Source organism: Marmota flaviventris, chromosome 13, assembly GCF_047511675.1.
Source record: "Marmota flaviventris isolate mMarFla1 chromosome 13, mMarFla1.hap1, whole genome shotgun sequence".
Lineage (NCBI taxonomy): Eukaryota > Metazoa > Chordata > Mammalia > Rodentia > Sciuridae > Marmota > Marmota flaviventris.
Window position 1 is genome coordinate 21,181,513 of NC_092510.1, and position 27,987 is coordinate 21,209,499.

Below are 27,987 nucleotides of genomic sequence, written 5' to 3' on the forward strand. Positions count from 1 at the left end.
ATGAAGTTTTCAATGTCATTTAAAATAAATTCTCCTTAAATAAAGCATTTTAATCATTCAATGTAATCTCTGAAGTATCAAGTTAGTAAGGGTTACTTTTAATATGCCAGACAAATATTTAAAATTAGCAAAATAAAAATTAGCAAAGCATGGGCTGGAGTTGTGGCTCAGTGGTAGAGCGCTTGCCTAACGTGTGCAAGGCCCTGGGTTCCATCCTCAGCACCACAAAAAAAATAAATAAAATAAAGGTATAAAAAAAAATCAGCATGGCAATTTGCATTTGAAGGCCTGATATCTTAATCCATTTTTTTCCCTAAGAATAACAAAACAAACAAATCAAATGTTAGGTACTCAACATATTAGAGGTAAAATTACTTGTTTATTAACTTCAATAATAGGACTCCTCAGGAACATCAATACAATACTTTGCAATTATTCTACATGAAATAAGATAAAAACAAATTTATTGGGCTGGGGATACAGCTCAGTAGAGTGCTTGCCTCATATGTACAAGGCCCTAGGTTCAATCCCCAGCACAACAACAACAACAAAAAAGGTCAAAACATTGATATTCATTAAATAATCCACTAATTTTAAAAAAACTTATTAATAGTGAGTCACTGAATTATACTATAAAAAATTCATGTTTAAAAAACCCTACACATATAACAAACATGATTAAATATTTTAAACTGAAATACGCTATGAAACTTCACTTTTTCTTTCTATAAAAATAAAGTTTCAAAAATAAAATTGTGAATAAATTCTAAATATTTCCTTGTTTTGAATGTCCTTAAATACTGTTTTAAGGCTGAGTACAGTAGCCCAATCCTATAATCCTTGCTACTCAGGGGTCTATGGGTAAGGATCATGAGGTTGAGGGCAGTCTGGACATCACTGCAAGACACTGTCTTAAAAAAACGAAACAACAAAAAAGCATGCAATATATTTTAGTAAATTATTTATTCAACCGCTTCTTTAGGTTCTCAAGGTGTTCCATATTAACATCTTGTAATGCAAGTACCACTGCTCTACACAAGGAAGGATTAAATGAAATAGTCATTAGACAGCACAAATCTATTAGATCTCTCTGACATTTCTGCAAACCTTCTAGGAACTTTTGGTATTTAAGAGGATCTTTTTTTAACTGTTTCATTTCTGGTACGGAAAACCCTATCAAACTAGTAAGTATTTCATCTACAAAGTCTACATCGAGGTATGCAGTACCATCAGAAATCTTTGCAGTTATATTCCAAATGCCACCAGAACTTGAGAGATTTCCAGTTAAAGTTACAATAAATGCTTTGATTTTCACTGTAGTAATTTCCTTTGGTTTGTTAGCCATTAGAACAGACAAATAGATAAAAGGTGGTGAATACAAATCCATGCCTGTAAAAAAATCAGTGCTAGTCTCTGAGGAACGTAAAGAACAGGTATGTAAATGGTAACCATTTTCATTAGAAATTTGTGAGCTTTTTTTCGATACATCATTGACCAGTTCTTTACTTAATATTTTATCATTTAAGGAATAGCTACTTGAACGGCTGATGATTTGTTTTATTTTATAATCTGTCTCTGAGTTTTTATCTTTTCTTGTAAAATCATGGGCTAAGGACACATTACAATGATCCAAAAAAACACTGCTGTTTTTGTCTCTACCAGAAGGACTACCAAAACACCTATCTTCATGAGTCCCTTGTTTAGATAAATGTTCTTCATTCCATTTACTATTTTCTTGTTTGTAAATCAAAGAAAAGTCATGCAGAGTATTAGGTTTATGTGAAAATCTCTCTATGTTTTCATCTTTGTTTCTGTTCAAAGTCAATGTCTGCAATTCTCTAGTTTCCATTTGTTCTTTCTGGACAGTTTCTTCTAAAAGCAAGGCCTCCTCCAGTGAAAAGTCATCTACTTCCCCATCAGTGAAATGCACAGATTGGTTTGGTGGTTTCTCCTTTGGTCTAGGAGAAACAACAAATCCTGGCTCAATACCTGGTTGTCTTGTGGGAATAGTATTTGAGGAACTACCTGTATTGAAACACCTTTCCAAGGAGGTGTCATTATTTGCTGCAAGTTCATCATTTTCATCAAGACTTGCCAAGAGTTCTTCATCAGAAGGTCCTAAGGCAGGATCTAGAGCATCTGTAACCCTGGGGATGTTTTGGCAAGAATTATTTGGTATGACTGAAACAACGGGATCAGGTTCCCCAATTAATCTTGCAAGTACTTTTTCTTGTGCATATTCTTCTAAAAGAGCATCTACTTCACCTCCCAAAACCTTTACATTTTCTGGTTTCAACAAGAGAACACCAAGACGGAAAGAAATGTTTCCATAAATTAAAATTTTTGTACCTGGAGGAAGATCACTATGAAGAGCTGGAACAGACTGGTATTCCATTCCCTGCAATTGTATAATTCCATCAGTTAGCTGCAGCATCAACATTCGTGAAGACTTTGCTTCCCAAGGTTTGGGGGTAACTTGTGTTTCAGCAGTAACTAAATCATTAGTTGTATTCTTTCCTCTCAACTTCTGTATCTGGGAATATGCAGGTTGACTTACATCAACCAAGGAAATAATCTGTAGAGCATAAAATCCATTCAATTCTCCTTTTGGAAGTTCTAAAATGCCATCAGGTAAAAGAGGATGTTCCAAATCTCTCAGATCAGTAAGTAGCCATTGCTCAAATACTTGTTTGTTTATTTGTGCCTGACTCAAATTAACATTATTACTTTCTTCTTGGATCCAGTTAATACAAGCTTCCAGCCACATTAGAGGTACTTTAACATGCCACGTAGCTAACAGCCAGGTTTCAACTCTTGAAGCAATACCAGTTACACTCATTTCTGTTACCTGAAAACAAAAAAATTAAATATTATAATAATATAGTACATTTAATTACAGCTACTACTATTCTCTAAAATGTACAAATACATATAAACAATATATCTTTTCTATTTTTCTCTAACATCTTATAAATCTTTGAATTTCTACTCATCAAATTCAAATATCAGAATAATCTGATAGTATAATGAGAAAAGCAAAACATTTGAGACAGATATACTTAAGGTTGAAAGCTGTCAAATTAGAGCTATATGATCTAAATTAAGTTTCATAATTTTTCTAACCCAGATGTTTCATTTATAAAGTGTCAATGACAACATCTATCTTATAGCATTAAGAATTACATGATCCATGGGTTGGGGTTATAACTCAGTTGGTAGAGCACTTGCCTAGCACATGTGAGAAACTGGGTTCTATCCTCAGCACCACATAAAATAAAATAAAGGTATTGTGTTCATCTACTATAAAAAAAAAAAAAAAAAAGAATTACATGATCCAGATGTAGGAGTGCATACCTGTGATCCCAGCTACCGGGGAGGCTTAAACAGGAGGATACCAAGTCCAAGGCCAACCTGGGCAACTTAGCAAGATGTCGTCTCAAAAAAGTAAAAAAACCTGGGGATATAGCAACTTAATGAGACCCTGTCTCAAAAAAAAAAAAAAAAAAAAAAAAAGAATAAAGTTATAACAAAAAAACCTATAGTTATTTTTATTTTAGACTGTATGATCAGTTTCTACATTGGATAAAGTCTTAGACTTCACTGAAATTAGTAAACTGATACTTTTTTATAAGTTCTTTAACAAGAAAAATAACAGCAGACTGAGCTGATATAAAACATCTTATTTGTTTCACTAAACATTCTCAGTAGCCCTGTCAGGCAAATAAGCAAAACAGTAAGTATTAATCCATCAAGTATTCACAAAAGTTGAATTTATGTCTCCTACAAATGAAGATTATTTTTCATACCTGGAATTGAGCCCAGGGACGCTTAACCACTGAGCCACATCCCCAGACATTTTCTACATTTTATTTAGAGACAGGGTCTTGCTAAGTTCTTAGGTCCTCAATAAATTGCTGAGGCTGACTTTGAACTCATAATCCTTCTGCCTCAGCTTTCCAAGCTGCTGGAATTATAGATGTATACCTGGGAAAATGAAGATATTTAAGAGAGAGAATTTATTTAAGTTTTAATCTATCTGTAAGAAAACTAACTTGGAAAAGCAGCACAGAATTTGATAACAGGATTGAGAACTGGTAGTTTAATAGAGTACTCAAACCCTCTACTGCTCAGAAATGGCCTTGAGAGGTAAGACAATTAGCACTTAAGGGTTATAAAATGTAGCTGAGCCAGGCACAATGGCTCATCCCTGTAATCCCAGTGGCTTGGGAAGCTGAGACAGGAGAATCATGAGTTCAAAGTCAGCCTCAGCAAGGTGCTTAGCAGCTCAGGGAGACCCCGTGTGTCTAAATAAAATACAAAACACAGCTAGGGATGTAGCTCAGTGGCCGAGTGCCCCTGAGTTCAATCCCTATTATTAAAAAAAAAAAAAAGATGAAACTGTAGAAAGAATTGCGGGCCTAATTTCATGGGTGCAAGAATTTGATAGTACGGTTCTTGGGAATCCTGTTATCATTCAGGGTAGAACAGAGGCTACACAGAATAAAAACATGAAGCTGGAGTGAGAGAAACAGAAATAAGTGACTATGAGAAAGGTATTCTTTTTTAGCCTGTTTCCTAATTTCTATACTTACCTCATAAAAATTAAAGATAGGAGGACACAAGCAGTAATTCTCAGTATAACTGTAGTACCAGATAATCTTTCACTTATAAATTCTGTGATCAAGTTGTTCAACTTCAAGGTATCCTACTTATCTGATTTGTAAAATAATAATAATAGCATTTTCTTTTTAGATTTGCTATGAACATTAAATTAATATAGAAAAAGCAGCAGTTGGCACATAGTAAGACCTAGGGAATGTAAACTATATTATTAAAATACCTACTATAGCCAGGTGTGATGATACATGCCTATAATACCAGCTACTCTGCACGTTGAGGCAGGAGGATCTCAAGTTTAAGGCCAGCCTGGCTTACTGAGACTCAGTACCAAATAAAATTAAAATCCTGGGCTGGGGAGCTCAGATGCTCCTGGGTTCAATCCTAGCAAACAAACAAAAAACCCTTAGTTATTTGTATTTTAGATTGTATAACCAGTTTCTACACTGGATAAAATTCTAGATGTCACTGAAATTAGTAAACTAACACTTTTTCATAAGGTTTTAAACAAGAAAATAATACACCTACCTGAGATTTTAGGAGCTTGAACTCTGAAAATGCTAGCTTAACTCACCTTAAGCTATACCGTAGCAACAAAACTATTTTATACTGTATCTCTGTAAGAACAACTGAAAGAAGTATAATACACCCCTGACAAATGCAAAGAGAGAAAACTAAAACTTCAGTTTATTCTTGATGCTAAAACTGCCAAACATCTTCTCATATTTCTCAGTGACATGGACTCCTTATCATTGCCTTTAAATTATTCTTTTGTCCTATATTTCTGTCCTAGCACAAGTAAATGCCAGATAAGTCCTTGTTATCACTAAAATTTTTTTTAAAGACCCATAAAAGAGGATATATAATCACATAGCTCTCAGGAACCCATAGAATGAATTATTATTAATTTAATAAACTATTAAAATTTATAGAGATGGCTAGTTATAGTGGCGCATGCCTATAATCCCAGCTCAGGAGGATGGGGTGGGAGGATCAAAAGTTCAAGGCCAGCCACAACAAATCAGAGAGGCCCTATACAACATAGTGAGACACTGTGGGTTCAGTCCTTAGCACCACACAAAAAAATTTAAAAAAAGATACTGTGTCCATCTACAAAAGAAAATGTTTAAAAAGGGGAGGGAGGTGCTGGAGGTGTACCTCAGTGGTAAAACACCCCTGAGTTCAATCCCCTGTATAAATAAATAAATAAGGGACATTAGGTCATTTTAATTATGGAACTGGTGAATCTTTATATTGAAGAAAATGATTAAGAGCATATATATATGTATATACATATACACACACATATATATGTTTAATGTGTATATATATATATATATATATATATATATATATATATATATATATATATATTTTAATTCTATATGAAATCAATGGAAAAATTCAAAAGTAAGAAGATCTTTTCCTGTTGTGATGAAAATCAACGTGAAGTTGAGGGTGGGTAGCACATGCCCATAATTTTAGCTACTAGAAAGACTAAAGCAGAAAGATTCAAAGTTCAAGGCCAGCCTGGCAGAACTGGCAAGACCTTGCCCCATCACAGAAAATAAAGCTGGGCATAGTGCTACATTCCTGTAATGCCAGCAATTTAGGGGTCTGAGCCAGGAGGAGCAAAGGTCAGAGCTAGTCACAACAACTCAGCAAGACCCTATCTCAAAATAAAAAATAAAAAGGCTTGAGATGTGGCTCAGTGGTTAAGAGTCTCTGGGTCTAATCCCTGATACCAAAAAAAAAAAAAAAGGGTTGGAGGCAGGCACACTGGTACATGCCTATAATCCCAGCTACCTGGGAGGCTGAGGGAGGAGGATCACAAGTTCAAAGTCAGCTTCAGCAAATTAGTAAGACCCTTTGTCAAAATTAAAATTTAAAAGAATTAGGGAGTAGTTCAGTGGTAGAATGCCCTGGATTCAATTCTCAACACTGTAAGCAACTGGGAGAGGAGACAAAAAAAGATAAGAAACGATATAGTGTCAAATTGACAAGTCTCTGTAACAAAGAAACCAAGAGTCTTTAAATCAGCTCCCTGAATTATCAAATGAAAATACCCGATTGTCACAAAAAGTAAAACATAAAACAGGTTATACAGTATGCTAACTTTTGTACATGAAATACAGAAAAATAATCATATTCTTAATTATATGTATATTCATGAAGGACCTCCAGAAAGACATATGAGAAACATAAAACTTCGTCCCCCAGAAGGACATAAAAGAAACATAAAAATTCAAGTACATGGCTACATTCAATAACAAGAGCAAAATCTTCATTGTCAGGAACAGAGGAGATATTTCAAGAGTGGTAATGGACACTAAAACCATGCAGCCCACTGGGAATAGGGAGGGGACTTAGATAAAAAACAGTGTCACTAAAGCTCCAACGTCCAGCATACCTTGCACAGGACAGAAAAACCAAAACCGGAACGGAAGTCTTGCTGGAATTGATGGAAAACAACATCCTACCCAAAACGTACCTGTGGCCTGTAGAAGAAACAGAGGCACCTGGAGGATAGAAACTGGGCTTGCATAGCATGTATGAGGGTACATAACATACACAGGATGGTTCAGAATTGGGCTATTCATAAAAATAAAAATCCCTAATAAAACAACCAACATAGAAAACTCCAAAACCAAACAAAAGTGGAAAAACTTCTATTCAACATGAGCCAGCAAACCAAAATTATATACTCCAGGAAAATTGTAATCATAATCATTGGCCACAGCAGCAGATACAAGTAGGAGAATTCAAACCTAAAGAAAAAAATGTAAAATTAAGAATTTTAAAAAATATTTTTAGTTATACATAGACACAGTATCTTTATTTTGTTTATTATTTTTATGTGGTGCTAAGGATAGAACCCAGTGCCTCACATGTACAAGGCAAGTGCTTTGCCACTGAGTCATAACCCCAGCCCTAAAATTAAGACTCTTAAAGAGAATACTAAAGACAAATAGAGAATTTATGCATTGGAAAGTACCTGAAACACACTACAAAGAAAGATTAATAGGGCTGGGGATATAGCTCAGTTGGTAGAGTGCTTGCCTTGCATGCCCAAGGCCTTGGGTTCAATCCCCAGTACCAAAAAAAAAAGAAAGAAAGATTAATAAATTAAGCAAAGAGGAGGGGGAAAGCTAAGAAGTAGTGAAGACAGGTTCCAACAGTGAAATAATTACAGCTTTAGAAGAAGAAACTAGCAGTGAAGGAGATATTTTTTAAAAGATAATGACTGAAGGGCTAGGGGCATGGATTAGTAGTAGAGTACCTACCTAGTATGTGCAAAAACCCTGGGCTCCAATCCCCAATATGGCAAAAAGAAAAATAAAAAAGATAATGGTTGAGCCAGGTGTGATGGCACATGCCTATAATTCTAGCAACTCAGGAGGCTAAGGCAGGCGGATCTGGAGTTCAAAGCTAACCTCAACAACTTAGCGATGCCCTAAGGAACTCAGCAAGATCCTGTCAAAATACATGTATATATACAAAATTAAAAATGTGGCTCACCCCTGGGTTCAATCCCTGGTACCAAAAAAAAAAAAAAAAGATAATGGTTGAAACTTTATTTTAAAGTTTAAAAAAAAAAATGACCTTCTAGGTTGAAAAGCCCAATATTACTAATCAGCATTTTCTAAAATCAAATCCCCTTAAATATAGTGTGGGAAATGAAAACATTACAGATATAAGAAAAAAGTATCTTAAGAGCCAATAAGCTAGATCTAAAATTCTAGTTAATAAAAATGTAGAAAATGAGAAAAAGAATTCACAAGGAAATTAAGGTATTCTTATATTGCCAAAGAGGATAATAAAAATAGTAAGTTTGGAATTTTACAGAAAAATATAAAATGTGTTTGTGGTAAGGATGACGAGTACTGGGAAAACATTTATAAACACCCTAAAACTCCATGCGAAATGAATTTTTTTTCCTGGTACTAGGGTTTAAACCTCAGGGGCGACTCTACCACTAAACTACATCCCTAACCCTTTCATTAAATTTTATGACAGGGTTTTTTTTTTTTTTTTCCTTTCCTTCTCTCCCTCTCTCTCTCTCTCTCTCTCTCTCTCTCTCTCTATATATATATATATATATATATATATATATATACACACACACACACAATTGTAGATGGACACAATACCTTTATTTTATTTATTTTTATATTGTTCTGAGGATCAAACCCCGTGCCTCACACATGCTAGACATGTTAGGCAAGCGCTCTACCACTGAGCTATAACCCTTTATGATAGGATCTTGCCAAGCTACCAAGGCTGACCTCAAACTTGCCTCAGCCTCCTGAGTAGATGGAATAGATGAGATTATAGGCATGTTCCATCACTCTTGGCCAAAATGAATTTTTAAAAAGTCATAAAACTTAGCATAACCCTGTATCAAAATAGAAAATAAGGGCTCTGGATGTAGCTCAGTGGTAGAGAGCTTGTCTAGTATGTACAAGTTGATCCTGGGTTTAATCCTGAGTTCAGAGGGGAAGAAAAACCTAAGAATGAAACAATGTCAACAAATCTTGGAAGCCAAATACAAATAAGTAAGTGGTACATAACTTAGCAGGCATCAGAAAGTTGAATGTTAAACTGGTTTTAAGGATGGCTTAAAAAAACCTCAAACCCGGGATGGGGTTGTGGCTCAGCGGTAGAGCGCTCACCTAGTTATCAACCTCCTAACCTGGGTTTAATCCTCAGCACCACATAAAAATAAATAAATAAGGAGAGAGGAAGATGGCGGCGAGGGGAGTGCATTGCCCCCGTGTGCTGCTTCACTGTGTGGGAGTATGACAAGTCAGGACGGCTAAAGGCTATCTTGTTAGGAATTTCCAGCAATAGTGGGGTGCTCCGGAACCTGGAGGAAGGATTTCCATCGCACGAGGATCGGCTACGGGGACTCAAACGCGAGAGGTTTGTCGCACGGAGGGTAACACTGCTTATTCAGCAAATTGCCCCACGGCTAGAGTCTACAACGCGCGCTGGGAAACGAGGAGATAGCGACGCAGGGATACAGCGCTGCAGTTTCTGCCAGCTGTGCAAGCACCGTACTCACGGCTGAATTCTGGGTTCGAGACGGGGGAAGGAAGCGGTCCATCTCGGTTCTCCACACCGGTCAGACCACAGAGGAGGCCAGCGGCCACCATGTTGGAAAGCTGACATCACCATCCCTGTTTTCGACTGACCGCAGCTCATTCAGCCATATAACAGGTAATTTCAGGCTTCCATTTGCCTGTGGCTTGCAGACAGATTGCTCGGGCTCAGTGCCTGGGTGCTTCTTAGTGCCTGCTCTTATCGGAGCGAGCACCGAGCGAGGGGCGGCCGAGTTCCGGCTCCCGGAACCGCCCTGGCCCAGGACTGGGGAGCCTGCGGAGGCTGCTTCTTGGAGTCTGCTCTTAGCCCAGGGCTAGGAGCCCGCGGAAACTGCTTCTCGGTCCGGCTCCTGCTGAGGGCCGGTCAGGACTCACCCGTTGCTTTGGTTGCCCGGCAAGGGGAACGAAATGCTGCCATTCGCATAGGATACCAACATGGCAGAGATCTGATGTCATCAGAAAGCGGCGGAGGAGAGAACTTCATCAATACCAGCGGCGACAGAAACAGTTGGTCTCCTAGTAGGGGGGGTGAGGCACAGACACCCGAGTCTCTCTTGATTTGTCGTCGAGCCAGAGGCGAGGAGCCGGGCCGCTGCCAACACCCTGAGCAGGCCCAGCGGCTCGCCGGCGTGGTGACCGCGTGACTCCAATTGGAGAGGGGGCGGAGCGGAGCCGCCACCCGCGCCCGCAAGGTGGGCAGACCCGCGACCCAGTGGTACACGAGCGTGGTAGGAAGGGCAGGGCAGAGCCGCCGCCCGCACTTGCAAGGTAAGCAGACCTGTGACAGACTGGCGGGTCAGGCCCAGCGGCCTGCCAGCGTGGTACACACGTCACCCCAACTGGAGTAGGGGCAGAGCAGATCCTTCGCCCATGCCCGGATCAGGCCCTGCCGGTGTGGTGGTCACGTGACCCCAATTGGAGTGGGGGCGGAGTGAAACCGCCACGCATGCCCGCAGGGTGAGCAGACCTGTGACCAACCTGCAGATCAGGCACAGCGGTCCGCAGGCGTGGTAGGAGGGGCAGGGCAGAGCCGCCGCCCGCGCCTGCAGGAAAGAAACACAAGCAGTATGAAAAGACAAGGAAAGAAAGGACCACAAGCAATGCAGGTCAACGCAACTTTAGAAGAGGTAACAGCTGCAGCAGATGGAATGTCAGATAAAGAATTCAGGATATACATGCTTCAGATGATCTGGAGTATCAAGGAAGACATTAGACAGCAAAATCAGACAATGAAAGATCACTTCGACAATGAATTACGCAAACAAATCCAGGAAGCAAAGGATCAACTTTACAGGGAGATAGAGGTTATAAAAAACAAACAAACAGAAATCCTAGAAATGCAGGAAGCAATAAACCAACTTAAAAAAACTCAATGGAGAATACTACCAGCAGAGTAGAACACTTAGAAGACAGAACATCAGACAATGAAGACAAAGTATTTCAACTGGAAAAGAACATAGACAGCTCAGCAAGACTGTTAAGAAACCATGAGCAGAACATCCAAGAAATATGGGATAACATTAAGAGACCAAACTTAAGAGTCATTGGGATACAGGAAGGTACAGAGCTCCAAACCAAAGGAATGAGCAGTCTATTCAATGAAATAATACGAGAAAACTTCCCAGACTTGAAGACTGAGACAGAATCCCAAATCCTAGAAGCCTACAGGACGCCGAATGTACAAAATCATAAGAGATCCACACCTAGACACATTATAATGAAGATGCCCAACATACAGAATAAGGAGAGAATTTTAAAAGCTACAAGAGAAAGGAAGCAGATTACATTTAGGGGTAAGCCAATCAGGATAACAGCTGATCTTTCAACACAGACTCTGAAAGCTAGAAGATCCTGGAATAACATATTTCAAACACTGAAAGAAAATGGGTTCCAACCAAGAATTGTGTATCCAGCGAAATTAAGCTTCAGGATGGAAGATGAAATTAAAACCTTCCACGATAAACAAAAGTTTAAAGAATTCGCAGCTAGAAAACCATCTCTTCAAAACATCCTCGCCAAAACATTACAGGAAGAGGAAATGGAAAATAACAATGAAAACCAACAGTGGGAGGTAGGACAGTAAAGGGGGGGAAAATAATCAAAGAGGAAAACAAACCATGTTTAGTAACAGAAATAAACAAATATGGCTGGAAGAACAACCCATATCTCAATAATAACCCTAAATGTTAATGCCTTAAACTCACCAATTAAGAGACACAGGCTAGTAGAATGGATCACAAAACAAGACCCAACAATATGCTGCCTATATGAGACGCATTTGATAGGAAAAGACATAAATAGGCTGAAGGTGAAAGGTTGGGAAAAATCATATCACTCATATGGACTTCGGAAACAAGCAGGAGTGTCCATACTCATATCAAATAAAATAGATTTCAAGCCAAAGTTAATCAAAAGGGATAAAGAGGGACACTACATACTGCTTAAGGGAACCATACACCAACAAGACATAACAATCATAAATATTTATGCCCCAAACAATGGTGCAGCTATGTTCGTCAAACAAACTCTTCTCAAGTTCAAGAGTCTAATAGACCACCATACAATAATCATGGGAGACTTCAACACACCTCTCTCGCCACTGGACAGATCTTCCAAACAAAAGTTGAATAAGGAAACTATAGAACTCAATAACACAATTAATAACCTAGACTTAATTGACATATATAGAATATACCACCCAACATCAAGCAGTTACACTTTTTTCTCAGCAGAACATGGATCCTTCTCAAAAATAGATCATATATTATGTCACAGGGCAACTCTTAGACAATATAAAGGAGTAGAGATAATACCATGCATCTTATCTGATCATAATGGAATGAAACTGAAAATCAACGATAAAAGAAGGAAGGAAAAAGCATACATCACTTGGAGAATGAACAATAGGTTACTGAATGATCAATGGGTTATAGAAGACATCAAGGAGGAAATTAAAAAATTCTTAGAGATAAATGAAAACACAGACACAACATATCGGAATCTATGGGACACATTGAAAGCAGTTCTAAGAGGAAAATTCATTGCTTGGAGTTCATTCCTTGAAAAAAGAAAAAACCAACAAATAAATGATCTCACACTTCATCTCAAAATCCTTGAAAAAGAAGAGCAAAACAAGTAGAAGGCAAGAAATAATTAAAATCAGAGCTGAAATTAATGAAATTGAAACAAAAGAAACAATTGAAAAAATTGACAAAACTAAAAGTTGGTTCTTTGAAAAAATAAACAAAATTGACAGACCCTTAGCCATGCTAGCGAAGAGAAGAAGAGAGAGAACTCAAATTACTAGCATACAGGATGAAAAAGGCAATATCACAACAGACACTTCAGAAATACAAAAGATACTCCAATAAATTAGAAGATAGTGAAGGCATGTATAAATTTCTTAAGTCATATGATCTGCCCAGATTGAGTCAGGAGGATATAGACAACCTAAACAGACCAATATCAATTGAGGAAATAGAAGAAACCATCAAAAGACTACCAACTAAGAAAAGCCCAGGACCGGATGGGTATACAGCAGAGTTTTACAAAACCTTTAAAGAAGAACTAACACCAATACTTTTCAAGCTACTTCAGGAAATAGAAAAAGAGGGAGAACTTCCAAATTCATTCTATGAGGCCAACATCACCCTGATACCTAAACCAGACAAAGACACTTCAAAGAAAGAAAACTACAGACCAATATCTCTAATGAACCTAGATGCAAAAATCCTCAATAAAATTCTGGCGAATCGGATACAAAAACATATCAAAAAAATTGTGCACCATGATCAAGTAGGATTCATCCCTGGGATGCAAGGCTGGTTCAATATACGGAAATCAATAAATGTTATTCACCACATCAATAGACTTAAAAATAAGAACCATATGATCATCTCGATAGATGCGGAAAAAGCATTCGACAAAGTACAGCATCCCTTTATGTTCAAACCTCTAGAAAAACTAGGGATAACAGGAACATACCTCAATATTGTAAAAGCAATGTATGCTAAGCCTCAGGCTAGCATCATTCTGAATGGAGAAAAACTGAAGGCATTCCCTCTAAAATCTGGAACAAGACAGGGATGCCCTCTCTCTCCACTTCTGTTCAACATAGTTCTCGAAACACTGGCAAGAGCAATTAGACAGACGAAAGAAATTAAAGGCATAAAAATAGGAAAAGAAGAACTTAAATTATCACTATTTGCAGATGATATGATTCTATACCTAGCAGACCCAAAAGGCTCTACAAAGAAACTATTAGAGCTAATAAATGAATTCAGCAAAGTGGCAGGATATAAAATCAACACGCATAAATCAAAGGCATTCCTGTATATCAGCGACAAATCCTCTGAAATGGAAATGAGGACAACCACTCCATTCACAATATCTTCAAAAAAAATAAAATACTTGGGAATCAACCTAACAAAAGAGGTGAAAGACTTATACAGTGAAAACTACAGAACCCTAAAGAGAGAAATAGAAGATCTTAGAAGATGGAAAAATATACCCTGTTCATGGATAGGCAGAACCAACATCATCAAAATGGTGATATTACCAAAAGTTCTCTATAGGTTTAATGCAATGCCAATCAAAATCCCAACGGCATTTCTTGTAGAAATAGAGAAAGCAATCATGAAATTCATATGGAAAAATAAAAGACCCAGAATAGCAAAAACAACTCTAAGCAGGAAGTGTGAATCAGGCGGTATAGCGATACCAGACTTCAAACTATACTACAGAGCAATAGTAACAAAAACAGCATGGTACTGGTACCAAAACAGGCGGGTGGACCAATGGTACAGAATAGAGGACACAGAAACCAATCCACAAAACTACAACTATCTTATATTTGATAAAGGGGCTAAAAGCATGCAATGGAGGAAGGATAGCATCTTCAACAAATGGTGCTGGGAAAACTGGAAATCCATATGCAACAAAATGAAACTGAATCCCTTTCTCTCGCCATGCACAAAAGTGAATTCAAAATGGATCAAGGAGCTTGATATCAAATCAGAGACACGCCGTCTGATAGAAGAAAAAGTTGGCTATGATCTACATTCGGTGGGGTCGGGCTCCAAATTCCTCAATAGGACACCCATAGCACAAAAGTTAATAACTAGAATCAACAAATGGGACTTACTCAAACTAAAAAAGTTTTTTCTCAGCAAAAGAAACAATAAGAGAGGTAAATAGGGAGCCTAAACCCTGGGAACAAATCTTTACTCCTCACACTTCAGATAGAGCCCTAATATCCAGAGTATACAAAGAACTCAAAAAATTAGACAATAAGAGAACAAACAACCCAATCAACAAATGGGCCAAGGACCTGAACAGACACTTCTCAGAGGAGGACATACAGTCAATCAACAAGTACATGAAAAAATGCTCACCATCTCTAGCTGTCAGAGAAATGCAAATCAAAACCACCCTAAGATACCATCTCACTCCAGTAAGATTGGCAGCCATTAGGAAGTCAAACAACAACAAGTGCTGGCAAGGATGTGGGGAAAAGGGTACACTTGTACATTGCTGGTGGGACTGCAAATTGGTGCAGCCAATTTGGAAAGCAGTATGGAGATTTCTTGGAAAGCTGGGAATGGAGCCACCATTTGACCCAGCTATTCCCCTTCTTGGTCTATTCCCTAAAGACCTAAAAAGAGCATGCTACAGGGACACTGCTACATCGATGTTCATAGCAGCACAATTCACAATAGGAAGACTGTGGAACCAACCTAGATGCCCTTCAATAGACGAATGGATTAAAAAAATGTGGCATTTATACACAATGGAGTATTACTCTGCATTAAAAAATGACAAAATCATAGAATTTGCAGGGAAATGGATGGCATTAGAGCAGATTATGCTAAGTGAAGCTAGCCAATCCCTAAAAAACAAATGCCAAATGTCTTCTTTGATATAAGGAGAGTAACTAAGAACAGAGTAGGGACGAAGAGCACGAGAAGAAGATTAACCTTTAACAGGGATGAGAGGTGGGAGGGAAAGGGAGAGAGACGGGAAATTGCTTGGAAATGGAAGGAGACCCTCAGGGTTATACAGTGGAGGGGGTAGAGAGAGAGGAGGGGAGGGGAGGGGAGAGGTGGGGAGGGGGGATGGTGGAGGATGGGAAAGGCAGCGGAGCAAAACAGACACTAGTATGGCAATATGTAAATCAATGGATGTGTAACTGATGTGATTCTGCAATCTGTGTATGGGGTGAAGGTGGGAGTTCATAACCCACTTGAATCAAAGTGTGGAATATGATATGTCAAGAAATTTGTAATGTTTTGAACAACCAACAATAAAAAATTAAAATAAATAAATAAACAAACAAATAAATAAATAAAAATAAATACATAAGAAACAAAACAAAACAAAATTCCCAGAACCCACAAAAGGCAATACAAGTACTCTGGAAGACAAAAGAAGAGTCTAAAAATAGATTTGATTGGAAGAAGACATTTTAAATTGTGGCCAACACTAGCCCATGTCAGAAACTTAGACTTCTACTTTCTGGAAAGGAAAAAGAGATGGTCTCTAGCCTGGAGACAATAAGAGTAAAGCTGAAAGTAGACACAAGCATACTAAAAACAGGGAGAATCACTTGTTTTAAAATACTTAAATACTTAATAAATTCTTAAATACTGAATGCTGAACATATAACACTCTCTTCATCCACAAAGCTTCAAGAAGTATCAGTGACTAGTCCTATTTTCTCCAAGAAAGAGACTGAAAAATCTTTCTCTGGGCAATCTTATCACCAACAGAAAAGACCTAAAGATACTAACATGAAAGATTTCCAATTAAACAGCCCATTTAAAAATTTTTTATTAGTTATTGATGGACTTTTATTTATTTATTTATAAGTGGTACTGAGAATTGAACCCAGTGCCTCACACATGCTAGGCAAGTGCTCTACCATTGAGCCACAACCCCAGCCCTTAAACAGCCCATCTTGAGACCACATCCAGATCCAGAGTTCCAATCAGCTTTCTAGTTTCCCACTCTTAATTATGACAAGTTATCTAAGAGAAAAATGCAATGAATTGATTATGGAGATGAAAACTTCAAATAGCTATCATTAATAATATCCTCAGGCAGGTAAGATATCATATTCATTAATTAAGAGTAGTATGCTGTAACAAGGAATAGGACAAAAAAAACCTGAGAAATTTAAAATGACAATAAAGTTATAAACTCAGTAGAATAAATGGAACATAAAGTTATAAAAATCTCCAAAAGCAAAAACACTAGTACAAAGAAATCTATGGTACACAGAAGGAAAGACAAAAACAAAAAGGAAACCCAGAAAGTCTTAATAAACTAGGCGTTCAAAAAAGGGGGGCGGGGGGGCAGGAGGAGAAAATAATAAAAAATAAATTGTCCAGAACATAAAGACAAGAGTTTCCAAATAGAAAGGAACCAACACAAAGAATATCATTACAAAATTTTAGAATACAGGGATAAAGACTCTACAGCTATCAGAGAGGGAAAACACAACAAATAGGTAACACTGAGAGCCCACAAAATGAAAATGGCTTTATGCTTCTCAGTGTTAGCTAGCAGGTAAATAAGCAATTATTTCAAATTTCTGAATGAAAATAATTTCTAACCAATAATTCTTCACCTAGGCAAAGTATCTATCAATTATGACAGTGAAATACATTTGGTCACACCATCATTGTCTCAATTATAGAAGATGTGCCCTAACATAACAAAGAAATAAATCAAGAAAGAAGAACACATGAGGTCTTACACAAAAGAAGGGTAAAACATGGTGAAGGGTATTTAAGGAATATAAGGACAAACAGTCAGAGGGCTTCAGGATAGATTATTTTTTCAACAAGATGAAACTGTGTAAGACACTATATTCAGGTTTTCACATAATCATTTTTCTTGATTTACTCTTTTGTGACACTGGAACACTGATGCCTCTCAATGTAGAGAGGAGATTTAAATAACCAAAATAGTTAGGAGGTTGATAATATATAGAATATTGTATTTATATTTATATTTATTTCCTCTGAAAATAAAGCAAGATAACTCAAGAGAAAAACAAAGGTTGTAGAGAAGAGATACAGCACTATTTATATACAACATGACCTAGTTGTAGGCATCATATATGTAGTCATAAATAATACACACTCTAAATACTAAACAGACAAAAATTTTAACATGACTATGTGTGAGGATGGAGATGAAGGACAGTGAGAAAGATAGGTGAGACCAAATCCTCATCTCTAAGGTAAAAGTCAACAGAAAAACTAAAACTGAAAAACAAGAAGCAGAAATCTATGCCTGGTTTTCAGAGATATCACAGTAAATACAAAATAGAATACACTTGAAATGCTTATAGTAGTGGGGGGCAAGGGATGTCTTTTTCAAAATGCTTTAACCTGTGCACCTGTAACAAAGGCAGGAGGATCGCAAGTTCAAGTCCAGGCTCAGCTACTTATCAAGATCCTGCCTAAAACAAACAAACAAACAACAACAACAAAAAAAAAAAAAAAAACAACTTTTTTAAAAAAGGTCTGCGGTGGAGCTCAGTGGTAGAGCATGCCTAGGTTCAATTCCCTATGCTGTTAACCTTGGTTTTTTTCCATCGTTTTTTTTCAGGGCCAAAGACAGAACTCAGGGTCTTATACATGCTAGGCAAGCATTTTGCCACCCAGCTAAATCCCCAACCCCTCAATCCCCCAATATGGCGGGGGGGGGGGGGGGGAAACACTTTAAAATTTGATATTTAAATGATTTATGTATAACACATTTCTTCTATCGTCTAGGTTTCACTGATTTCTTTGCACTGATTTTAATGTTTAGACTTTTTTTTTTTTATTATTGCTGGGAGAAGTGGTGCGTGCCTGTAACCCTAGCAGTTTGGGAGGATGGTGAGTTCAAAGCCAGCCTCAGCAAAAATCGAGGCGCTAAGCAAATCAGTGAGACCCTGTCTCTAAATAAAATACAAAATAGGGCTGGGGATATGACTCAGTGGCTGAGTGCCCCCGAGTTCAATTCCTGGTACCCCCCCAAAAAAGTTTTTTTTTCAAATTTTTAAAAATTTGTTCTAATTAGTTATACATGACAGAATACATTTTGACATATCATACATAAATGGAGTATAACTTCTCATTTTTCTAGTTGTTTATGATGTAGATGAAAATTTTCTTAACTTTATCTTCCATCTTTCTAAGTTCTTCATTACTGCTACTAGCAATGAACAAAATAGCACAAGAGTATATGTGTTTAAAACTTAAAAGGTATTGCTGGGCATGGTAGCACATACCTATAATCCCAATGACTTGGGGAGACTGAGACAGGAGGACTGCAAGTTCAAAGCCGGCCTCATCAATTTAATGAGGCCCTAAGCAACTTAGCAAGGTCCTGTCTCAAAATAAAACATAAAAACAGCTAGGGATGTGGCTCAGTGGTTAAACATCCCTGGGTTAAGTCCCTCATACCAAAAATAAATAAATAAATAAAATAAAGATCATAAACTTAACAAAGCAAGGATGTCTACTGTCAGTATTTTAACACTGTACTAACAATAAGGCAACAGAAAGAAATAAAAGGCACATAGTTTAAACAAGGAAAAATAGTATAAGAGAGACCTGTAGGCCAATGGAACACAACAGAGAGCCCAGAAATAAACCCTCATGTGTCTGGTCAAATGATTTTTGACAATAGTGGCTGACTATGGGAAAGGTATAGTCTTCTTTTCAACAAATGATATTACATGCTAAAGACTTTAAACAGACCTTATCTTACAACATATACAAAACATCTCTGTGAAACATAGATAAGACTATAAAAAGACACACACGCTACCACAGTTTGGGAGAAACAGAGGCTAGACTTACATCCTGACTATGTAAAGAATTCTTAAAATTTAGTAAGAAAACAAAAATCTTAAAATCAGCAAAAGATTTGAGCACATATTTCACATACAAAAATATGTACATGGCAAACAAACACATGAATAGAGGCTCTCAATCATCAAAAATACAAACAATAAAAAATTCTAGAAAGAATGTGGGGGAAAAGGAACATTTATACAGTGCTGGTGGAATTGTAAATTAGTACAACCACTACCAAAATCAGTAATGGAGGTTCCTCAAAAGATTAGAAATGGAACCACCACATGACCCAGATCTCACTCCTCAGCATTTATCCAAAAGAATTAAAATCAGCATACTATAGCATATATGCATACAGGTTTATGCCACCACAATTCACAATAGCCAAGTTACAGAACCAGTCTAGTACTCATAATGGAATTTTATACAGTCATAAAGCACAAAATTATGTCATTTGCAGGTAAATGGATGGAACTGGAATATATCATGAAATAAGCCAAACTCAAAATCAAGGGTCAAATGTTTTCTCTTTTATGCAAAAGCTAGAGAAGAGAGAGGACAGAGGGAATTTTCATGACAATAGAAGAGAGATCAGTAGTGGAGAGGATAGAGTGAGGGAATAGGGAAGGAACTGGATAATGAAATTGACCAACTTGTGTATATATACAAATATATCACAATGGATTCCACTATTTTTTTTTTTTAGCTGTAGATAAACACCTTTATTTTATTTGATTATTTTTATGTGGTGCTGAGAAAGCCTGTGCCTCACACATGCCAGGCAAGCACTCTTACCACTGAACTACAACTCCAGCTCTCCACAAATTTTATAGTTACAATGTGACAATAAAAACATATGTGCTTGCCTGCTCTTTCTCTCTCTTGTGTTTTTGATTATGGAGATAGGCACTTGCTACATTGCCCAGGCTGGTCTTAAACTCCAGAGCTCAAGCCATCCTGAGTAGCTAGAACAATAGGCACATGCCATCATGCCCAACTTAAGATGTTCAATATTATTTTATTTAGAGACAAGGTCTCTAAATAAAATACAGTAGAGAAATGGAAAATTAAATTCACAATGTTATACCACTATGCACATATTAGATAGCCAAAATTATGAAGCTGGGCACAGTGGTACATACATGTAATCCCAGTAGCTCTGGAGGCTGAAGCAGGAAGATCAGAGTTCAAAGCCAGCCTCAGCAACTTCCCGAGGTCTTAAAGCAACTCAATGAGACTTTGTTTCTAAATAAAATAAAATAGGGAAGGTACTGGGCAACAAAATTGATCAACTTGTGTCAAAAGGGCTAGGGATATGGTTCAGGGGTTAAGCATCACTGGGTTCAATCCCTGGCACCAAATAAAATAAATAATACAAATAAATAAAATAAATAATACATTCAATACAAACATGACTGTTGAGCACATCTGTAATCCAAGTGGCTTTGGAGGCTAGAGGAGAATCATGAGTTCTAAGTCAGCCTCAGCAACAGAGAGAGGTGCTTAGTAGCTCATTGAGACCCTGTCTCTAAATAAAATACAAAATAGAGATAAGGCTCAGTGGCTGAGTGTCCCTGAATCCAATCCTTGGCCCTCCCCACCTCCAAAAAAAAAACTGACTGTGGGCACCGGATGCTATGGCACATGCCTGTAATCCCAGAGGTTTGGGAGGCTGAGATAGGAGGATTGCAAGTTCAAAGATAGCCTCAGCAAAATGTGAGGCACTAAGCAACTCAGTGAAACCCTGTCTCTAAATAAAATACAAAATAGGGCTGGGGAAGTGGCTCAGTGGTTGAGTGCCCCTGAGTTCAATTCCTGGTACCACCACCTCCACCCCAAAAAAATCCTGACTGTGAACATTTATAGTAACTTTATTCATAAACACAGAAATTGGAAACATGTACTTCAATTGGCAAATAAATAACAAAGCATGGTATACCCAAATAGTAAAATACTACTTAGTAATTTAAAAAAAAAAAAAAAGTATTAATGCACACAAAAACACAAATGCAGTAAATGAAGCCAAAGAATATATAATTTCATTTATATGAAATTCTGGAATATGTAACACTACAAAAACAAAAAACAATTTAATGGTTGCCAAAGGCTTGGAGTGTGGAAAGGGACACAAAGAAATTTTGGGGTCAATGGAACTGTTATTGTGGTAGTTACACTGACTACAGGTACATGTGTTATCAAAACTTACAGAACTTACACCAGAGTATAAATTTTATTGAGTGTAAATTATGGCCCAATAGAAAAACTAAAGGTAAACATCAAAAGAAGAGAAATATAATTAACTACCTTTTACACTAGCTAAGGAAAACAGAAGAAAACAATTCAAGAAAAGGCACAAAGAGTGGATAAGTGCTATAAATAGAAACAGTCCAAATCTGTCAGCAACAATAATGAACATAATAGGTTAAACTCACCTATTAAAAAATAGTCTCAAATTGTATAAACCAAAACCAGATGAATGCTTCACCAAAACGTGAGACCTAAAACAAATCAACACCAAAATATGAAATTAATTACAATAAAGGTATGCTAATATGCAGAAGCTAGAAGTGGAAAAGGAAAAGAAAGATGGGGCAGATATCATAAAAATCAAAGGGACATCAGTAGAGGAAAGGGACCAAGGGGTGGGAGGTGGGGAGGGATCAGGGAAACGCTGAGAAGTGATACTGGCCAAATTATGTTGTTACACTGTGTATTGAGTACATGTACAAAAGTGTAACAACAAATGCCATCAGTATGTACAACTATAATGCACCAATAAAAATGTGGGGAAAAAAAGATTTTAATAAGGGCATGTTAAAACCGCTCAACATGATTCCATGTCATAGCTTAGAAATACCTTTTCCTCAATACTAAGATCTGTACTCATGTGACCTAAGATTTCAAAGTGCAATTTAATTGCACCTGTTATATTTTTTTATATTTATTTTTTTAATTGTAGTTGGACACAATACCTTTATTTTATTTATTTATTTTTATGTGGTGCTGGGGATCGAACCCAGGGCTTTGCACGTGCTAGGCGAGCGCTCTACCACTGAGCTACAACCCCAGCCCTGTTGTAATTTTTTTAATCTCAAAAATTAAGCTAGATCTATAGCCCTTAGCTGCCCTGATTCAATATGGTACTTATTTCCTCCACTAAAATTTAAACACCACAGTGCTGGCAAATGAACCTAGTCTAATTTTCAAAGATGTTGTGGTAATGTGATTATGGTCATCAAGTAAACTGAAAGGAGAACAAAGTACAAATTCAGCAGAGTTATAAATTGTCTCAGTGAATTATAAATGCATAATTACAGCTAAAATGCTTGGATAATATTTTATCCTATACATCATTCTGAATAGAATATATACCCCTAAGTTATTATTTGCAGCCAAGTAACACAAATGCTATTTTCCACATGACCCTATTAAATACCAGGAGATGATAGTGTTTAGATTTTTAGAAGGAGGCAGGAACTAGCAAGAAAGGAAGAAAGACTAATTGTGAATAGAAAAGGTCAAGGTTAGACAAAAAATGAAATGAAAAGGATAACTTCAGAGATATCAGTCCTATATTCCAGCAGGTACAGGAGTATAAACAGAGAATTAAAGATAAGGATTTGCTGAAAATAAATTCAAAGCTCTTAGTTTTAAGATTTTAATTTTTTTCAAAATACTTATATCTGCAGCATTATCTAACCCTCAAAATAATAATCTGCAATAGACAAGATATTACCATCTGCCTGACAGATGATGAAACTGAGGTACAAAGATTAAGGCATAAAGATCAGTAGACCCAGAGCTAGAACTTAAATCCTGTTCATTTCTATTCCTATACCTTTTTCCAGACTGTATTTACTTAAGCACAAAGGGAAAGTACACCCAGTCCCTTAGATAAAAATCCAAATAAATGGTCATTTTTATAAGAGTATCACACTATTATTAAAACAAACAGAGTATAAACAGAGAATTAAAGATAAGGATTGTTACACTGTGTATTGAGTACATGTACAAAAGTGTAACAACAGATGCCATCAGTATGTCAGACTTCATGTAAATAACAACCTTACCTAGCATACTCTAAATTCTTTCATTTACAAAGTCAAATAAAAAACTTAAAAACTTCTACTTACTTTTACCTTTGTGATAGTGTCAAAACAACAGTGTTATAGCTAAACAGTATTTTTCCTTTCTCTGTAAGACTAAAATGCCACATAGAATAATTTTTATATTTTTCAAAATATTATAAACTGACATTTTAATGCTTATATGTCAATTTTTGTTTTAATTTGAAACATGCACTTCCCAGTATGTGCTACTGAAGACACAAAGTAACAAAACTCCTTTCAGCTGACAAGTAGATCAAATTCTAAAAAACACTGTTCATTAAACCATATGAACTAAATTGTTCTGTTAATGTGTGCCAGTCCTAAATAATAATTCCAAGTACTGCCCTCCAGATTTGAATCTCAATACTTCTGTAATCTCAACTGACATACCATAACTTGATAGTAATGTTATCATAAACAAACAAAGAAAAAACAGGACATTAGTAAAACACAAGCAAATGTTATGAGTGATACATTGTACAAGCACTCAAAATACAGCTATTCTCAAATATTTTACCAAAAAGTCAAGAACTTGGGGGTGGGGGTGGGGGATAGACTGCTAAATGCATGTCTGTTACACAGAGTTTTTCACCTCAGCAAAGTAGAAGGTATGATTAATCCAGAACACATATATAGTCCATATAACATATCAGAATTTTAATAAAAAGATGATTAAAAAATAGGACTCTTTCCTTTGGATTACAAAGAAATGTTTGTTAAAATGTTTAATTGAGGCAGTGGAGCATGCCTATAATCCCAGCTACTTAGGACACTGAGGCAAGAAGATCACTAAATATGAGGCCAGCCTCAGCAATAGTGAGATCCTGATTCAAAATAAAACTTAAAAAGGCTTATGGTATAACACAGCAGTAGAGCACTTACCTGGCATGTGCCAGGCCTAGAGTTCAACCCCTAGTACTAGGGTAATGAAAAAACAACAACGAAAAACTTTTAACACACAGGATCTATATTATGCCACCCCACCCCACCCGGCTCCGCTCCCATCTCCAGCATTGAACCCAGGGCACTCTACCACTGTCTACCACTGTGCTACATCGCCATTTTGAGACAGGGTCTCGCCAAATTGCTCAGGGTCTCATTAAATGCTGAGGATGGCCTCAAACTTCCAACCCTTCTGCCTCAGCCTTCCCAGTTGCTGGGATTACAGGCATGCACCACCATGCTGGTTACATTACACGGTTTAGACTGGGATTCAATAAATGAGAACCTTAATCATTTGGTAAATTGTATTACTAGCATCTAGTCCTTCAGAGAATTCTTAAGGTTTTCATCCCTTCCCTTCTTGAGAAACTGAGCACCCACAGTCACAGCAGCTAGTAGCAGCTCAAAAGAGAGGTTAGCTAGGGCAGCACAATTTCCCATCTGCTGATACACAAAGAATAGCTTCTGATCTTCATCCACTGCACAAGATAAAAATAAATTTGGAAAAGATATCTTTTAAATTGTGTACCAGAAAAAAAAAAAAAAAAAAAGTCAATCTATAAGGTTGACTTACAGATTAATTCAATCAGCCTCACTCACCCAATTTTAAAAACAGAAAAAGCTACCATCCTTTTGGATATAGTATGTGGCATTCAATCAATAACTAAAATTTAAAAACACTTAACTTCTTTTTGTTTGTTTTTTTAATTCAGTTTTGTTTTTGTTTTTTGCTACTGGGAGTAGAAGCCAAGGGCACTCTGCTATTGATCTATATCCCCAATCATTTTTAATTTTTAATTTTGAGTCAGGGTCATGCTAGATTGCAAAGGCTGACCTCAAACTTGCAATTCTCTTGCCTCAGCCTCTTACTGGAATAAAGGTGTGTACCACCAGGCCCAGCAACAATAAAAATATTTAAATCCATTCTATGTGTCCATTACCTTCATCTAAAAAAACAAATGTAAGTCTGTGTCTTAATTTTGGGGGGATGATTTCATAATAATTTTGGAATTCTGAGAAGGTACTCTAAAAATTAGAGAGGAAAAAAATCTACAATGACTAAAATCAGAAAAGCAATCAGAGGAGCTTTTTGTAGATGCTCCATAACTTAATGTAGGAAAAGACAGAATAAAAGTCTGAAACTCAATTCTACTGTGATCCTTCTTAGTCTTAATTCTCTCCTCCATAAAACAAACAAACAAAGCAAACCCCAAAGATAACCACAACTTATTCAAAAGGGTGTAATTAAACATTACTGCACCCTGTCTAGCACATAATGGGGAATTCAGGAAATGGTAGTTATAAAAAATATTTAAATGACAATCCAGTTGGCTAGTGTATAATGTCAATTACATTAGCCTAACTAAAACAAAGGCCACAGTTAATACTATCTCTAAAATCACTGAAGGCCCAAAATCATCACTACACCATTTATTCCAAACAATTACACCAGACAGAAGCCACTGAATGAATTAAATGGAATCACAAGTCTTTGAATGAGCACAGATTTTTGTGTTTGTAGTGCTGGGGATAGTGCTCTGTCACTAAGAAAATATTGCCAGCCCTGGGCACAGGTTTCATACTGTTAAAACTCGCAATTTTAAATAAAAAATGAAAGGATGGAGAAAAGACAGAGTTCCTGTTATCTAAGGAGGAAACAAAAAGAGCAAATAGAAGAGATAAGAAAGACAAATGGAGGCAAGACCAAATAACAATCTCACAATAGCATCTAAAGAAAGTTGACATATTATGGTCTAGTCAAGACAGTGGTATTGGGAGGAAGCTGGCCCTCTCCAGAGCTGCTTGCTGCTTCCGTTGGATTCCCACTTTTCACCGCTTATCAAGGCAGAATAACATAGATGCAACAAAACTATTAACTTTTTTAAAAGCATCATTATTACAATTCTCTTATATGTGCTTATTAGTGTTAGTGAAACACCCCATATTTTTAGTGAGACTCAACTAAATGTTGCAAATCCTGACTAGCAGATTAAATCTCCATAATTTATTACCAGCCCCTACATACACTCATCAATTCTTGGGTGAAGGTTTAACAAAAATCCTAACTTTGTACTTTCTAACTAAAATGTGAGCTCAGTTTTACTTCTTTAACAAATACATTTTTCATGGTGGGAGCATTTGAAAATTGCATTAACATTTAAGGACTTTTAGAAGCTCCACAACCCCAAACGCTGTGTTCTTAATAGTTTTTGTCGAGGCATCTTCCGAGAATGTAAATGTTGGTACTTCAAAAGTCCTAACAAGAGTTTTCTTCCTAATCATGCAAGTAAATAATGGACGAAAGTAATTACTACAAAGCTATTTAAAAGAATGTTGCTAAAAGTATGTTGCAAATTACTCAAGAAATTGTTATAGCAGTAACGAATCAGCACAAATTCATTACCACACAATCTTCTCTCTCTCTGTACGTACACACACATGTATTTCTATAGCAGATATAGCCTTATGGGTAGATTACAAAATCTTTACGCTCAGCTTGCGTTTGGAATGATGGGTGGAAGATGGAAGGCTGAGCAACCATGCGAAAAGCCAGGTACTAGCAGAGCTAACGATTTCCCATGACCTTAAGCGTTTTAACAAAATAAGTCATCATAACTTGGCGCAGGGGTCTTACAAAACAAGTGTAAACGGAACAGGCCAGAGGAGGACTTGTGTTTTCATCACTGCCCAATCCCATGACTCAAGGTAAGCGCTTTGGAGTTGAATGAACGGAATGCGGATGTCTGCAGCACATTTTGCGATTAGCATTTTAGCAGATGAACAATACTTAAGTTTTTCTCAAACTACAACGACTAAACTACAAATACCTGCATCACAGGGCCAATTAAGATAAAAAAGAAGAAAGAAACGAGAAGTCTCATTAGAACGGAGAGCACTGACTCCGGGGCGAAACCTGAGCAGCCCTCCCAGAGTCCAGGCTGTCCGCGCGTTTTCCCGGATCCCGCCCCAGAGATAAGCGGGCCGCGAACCGCGGGCTGCGCCTGACTGGCACGGTGGACCGCTACAAACATCGGGTCTCTGAGGCGTAGGCGCGTTGCACTTACCACCGCGCAGCTGGTCCCGCAGCCCGGCAGCCCGGGGAGGGGAGGAGAAAGCCAGGGAGGGAGGGAGGGAGACACAAGTGTGAACTGTAGAAACGGGGGCATAGATCTGGGCCGAGCACCGACCTGGGCGTTCTGCCTTCCTCGTGCAACAGCGGATCCTGGGCCGCGCCCTGAGAACTGAAATCGCCACGGCGCGCCACCTAATTTTTTTTTTTTTGCCTTTTCCCGCCAGATTTGCCCCGCGCTCGCGCCCCTCCTCCAACCCCAAAAGACTCCCTCCGGGCTGGAAAACGCCCCT

The 27,987-nt window shown here is 37.4% G+C and overlaps 1 protein-coding gene across 8 annotated transcripts; it reads right to left on the reverse strand.

The window, feature by feature from the left end:
* Positions 1 to 944: 944 nt before the first annotated feature.
* Rmi1 (RecQ mediated genome instability 1) lies at positions 945 to 27,973 on the reverse strand. 8 transcript variants are annotated; one of them, XM_071600524.1, is made up of 5 exons: positions 27,813 to 27,973; positions 22,006 to 22,071; positions 3,807 to 3,984; positions 3,355 to 3,454; positions 945 to 2,848 (listed from the first exon to the last, which is right to left on the reverse strand). In XM_071600524.1, the coding sequence occupies exon 5, from the start codon at positions 2,837 to 2,839 to the stop codon at positions 959 to 961; it is 1,881 nt and encodes a 626-aa protein (XP_071456625.1). In that variant the 5' UTR covers positions 2,840 to 2,848; positions 3,355 to 3,454; positions 3,807 to 3,984; positions 22,006 to 22,071; positions 27,813 to 27,973; the 3' UTR covers positions 945 to 958. The 8 variants fall into 8 exon arrangements, with proteins under 8 accessions (XP_071456625.1, XP_071456623.1, XP_027811429.2 ...); XM_071600522.1 differs by having other exon boundaries at positions 3,355 to 3,481; XM_027955628.3 differs by lacking the exon at positions 3,807 to 3,984.
* Positions 27,974 to 27,987: the final 14 nt, after the last annotated feature.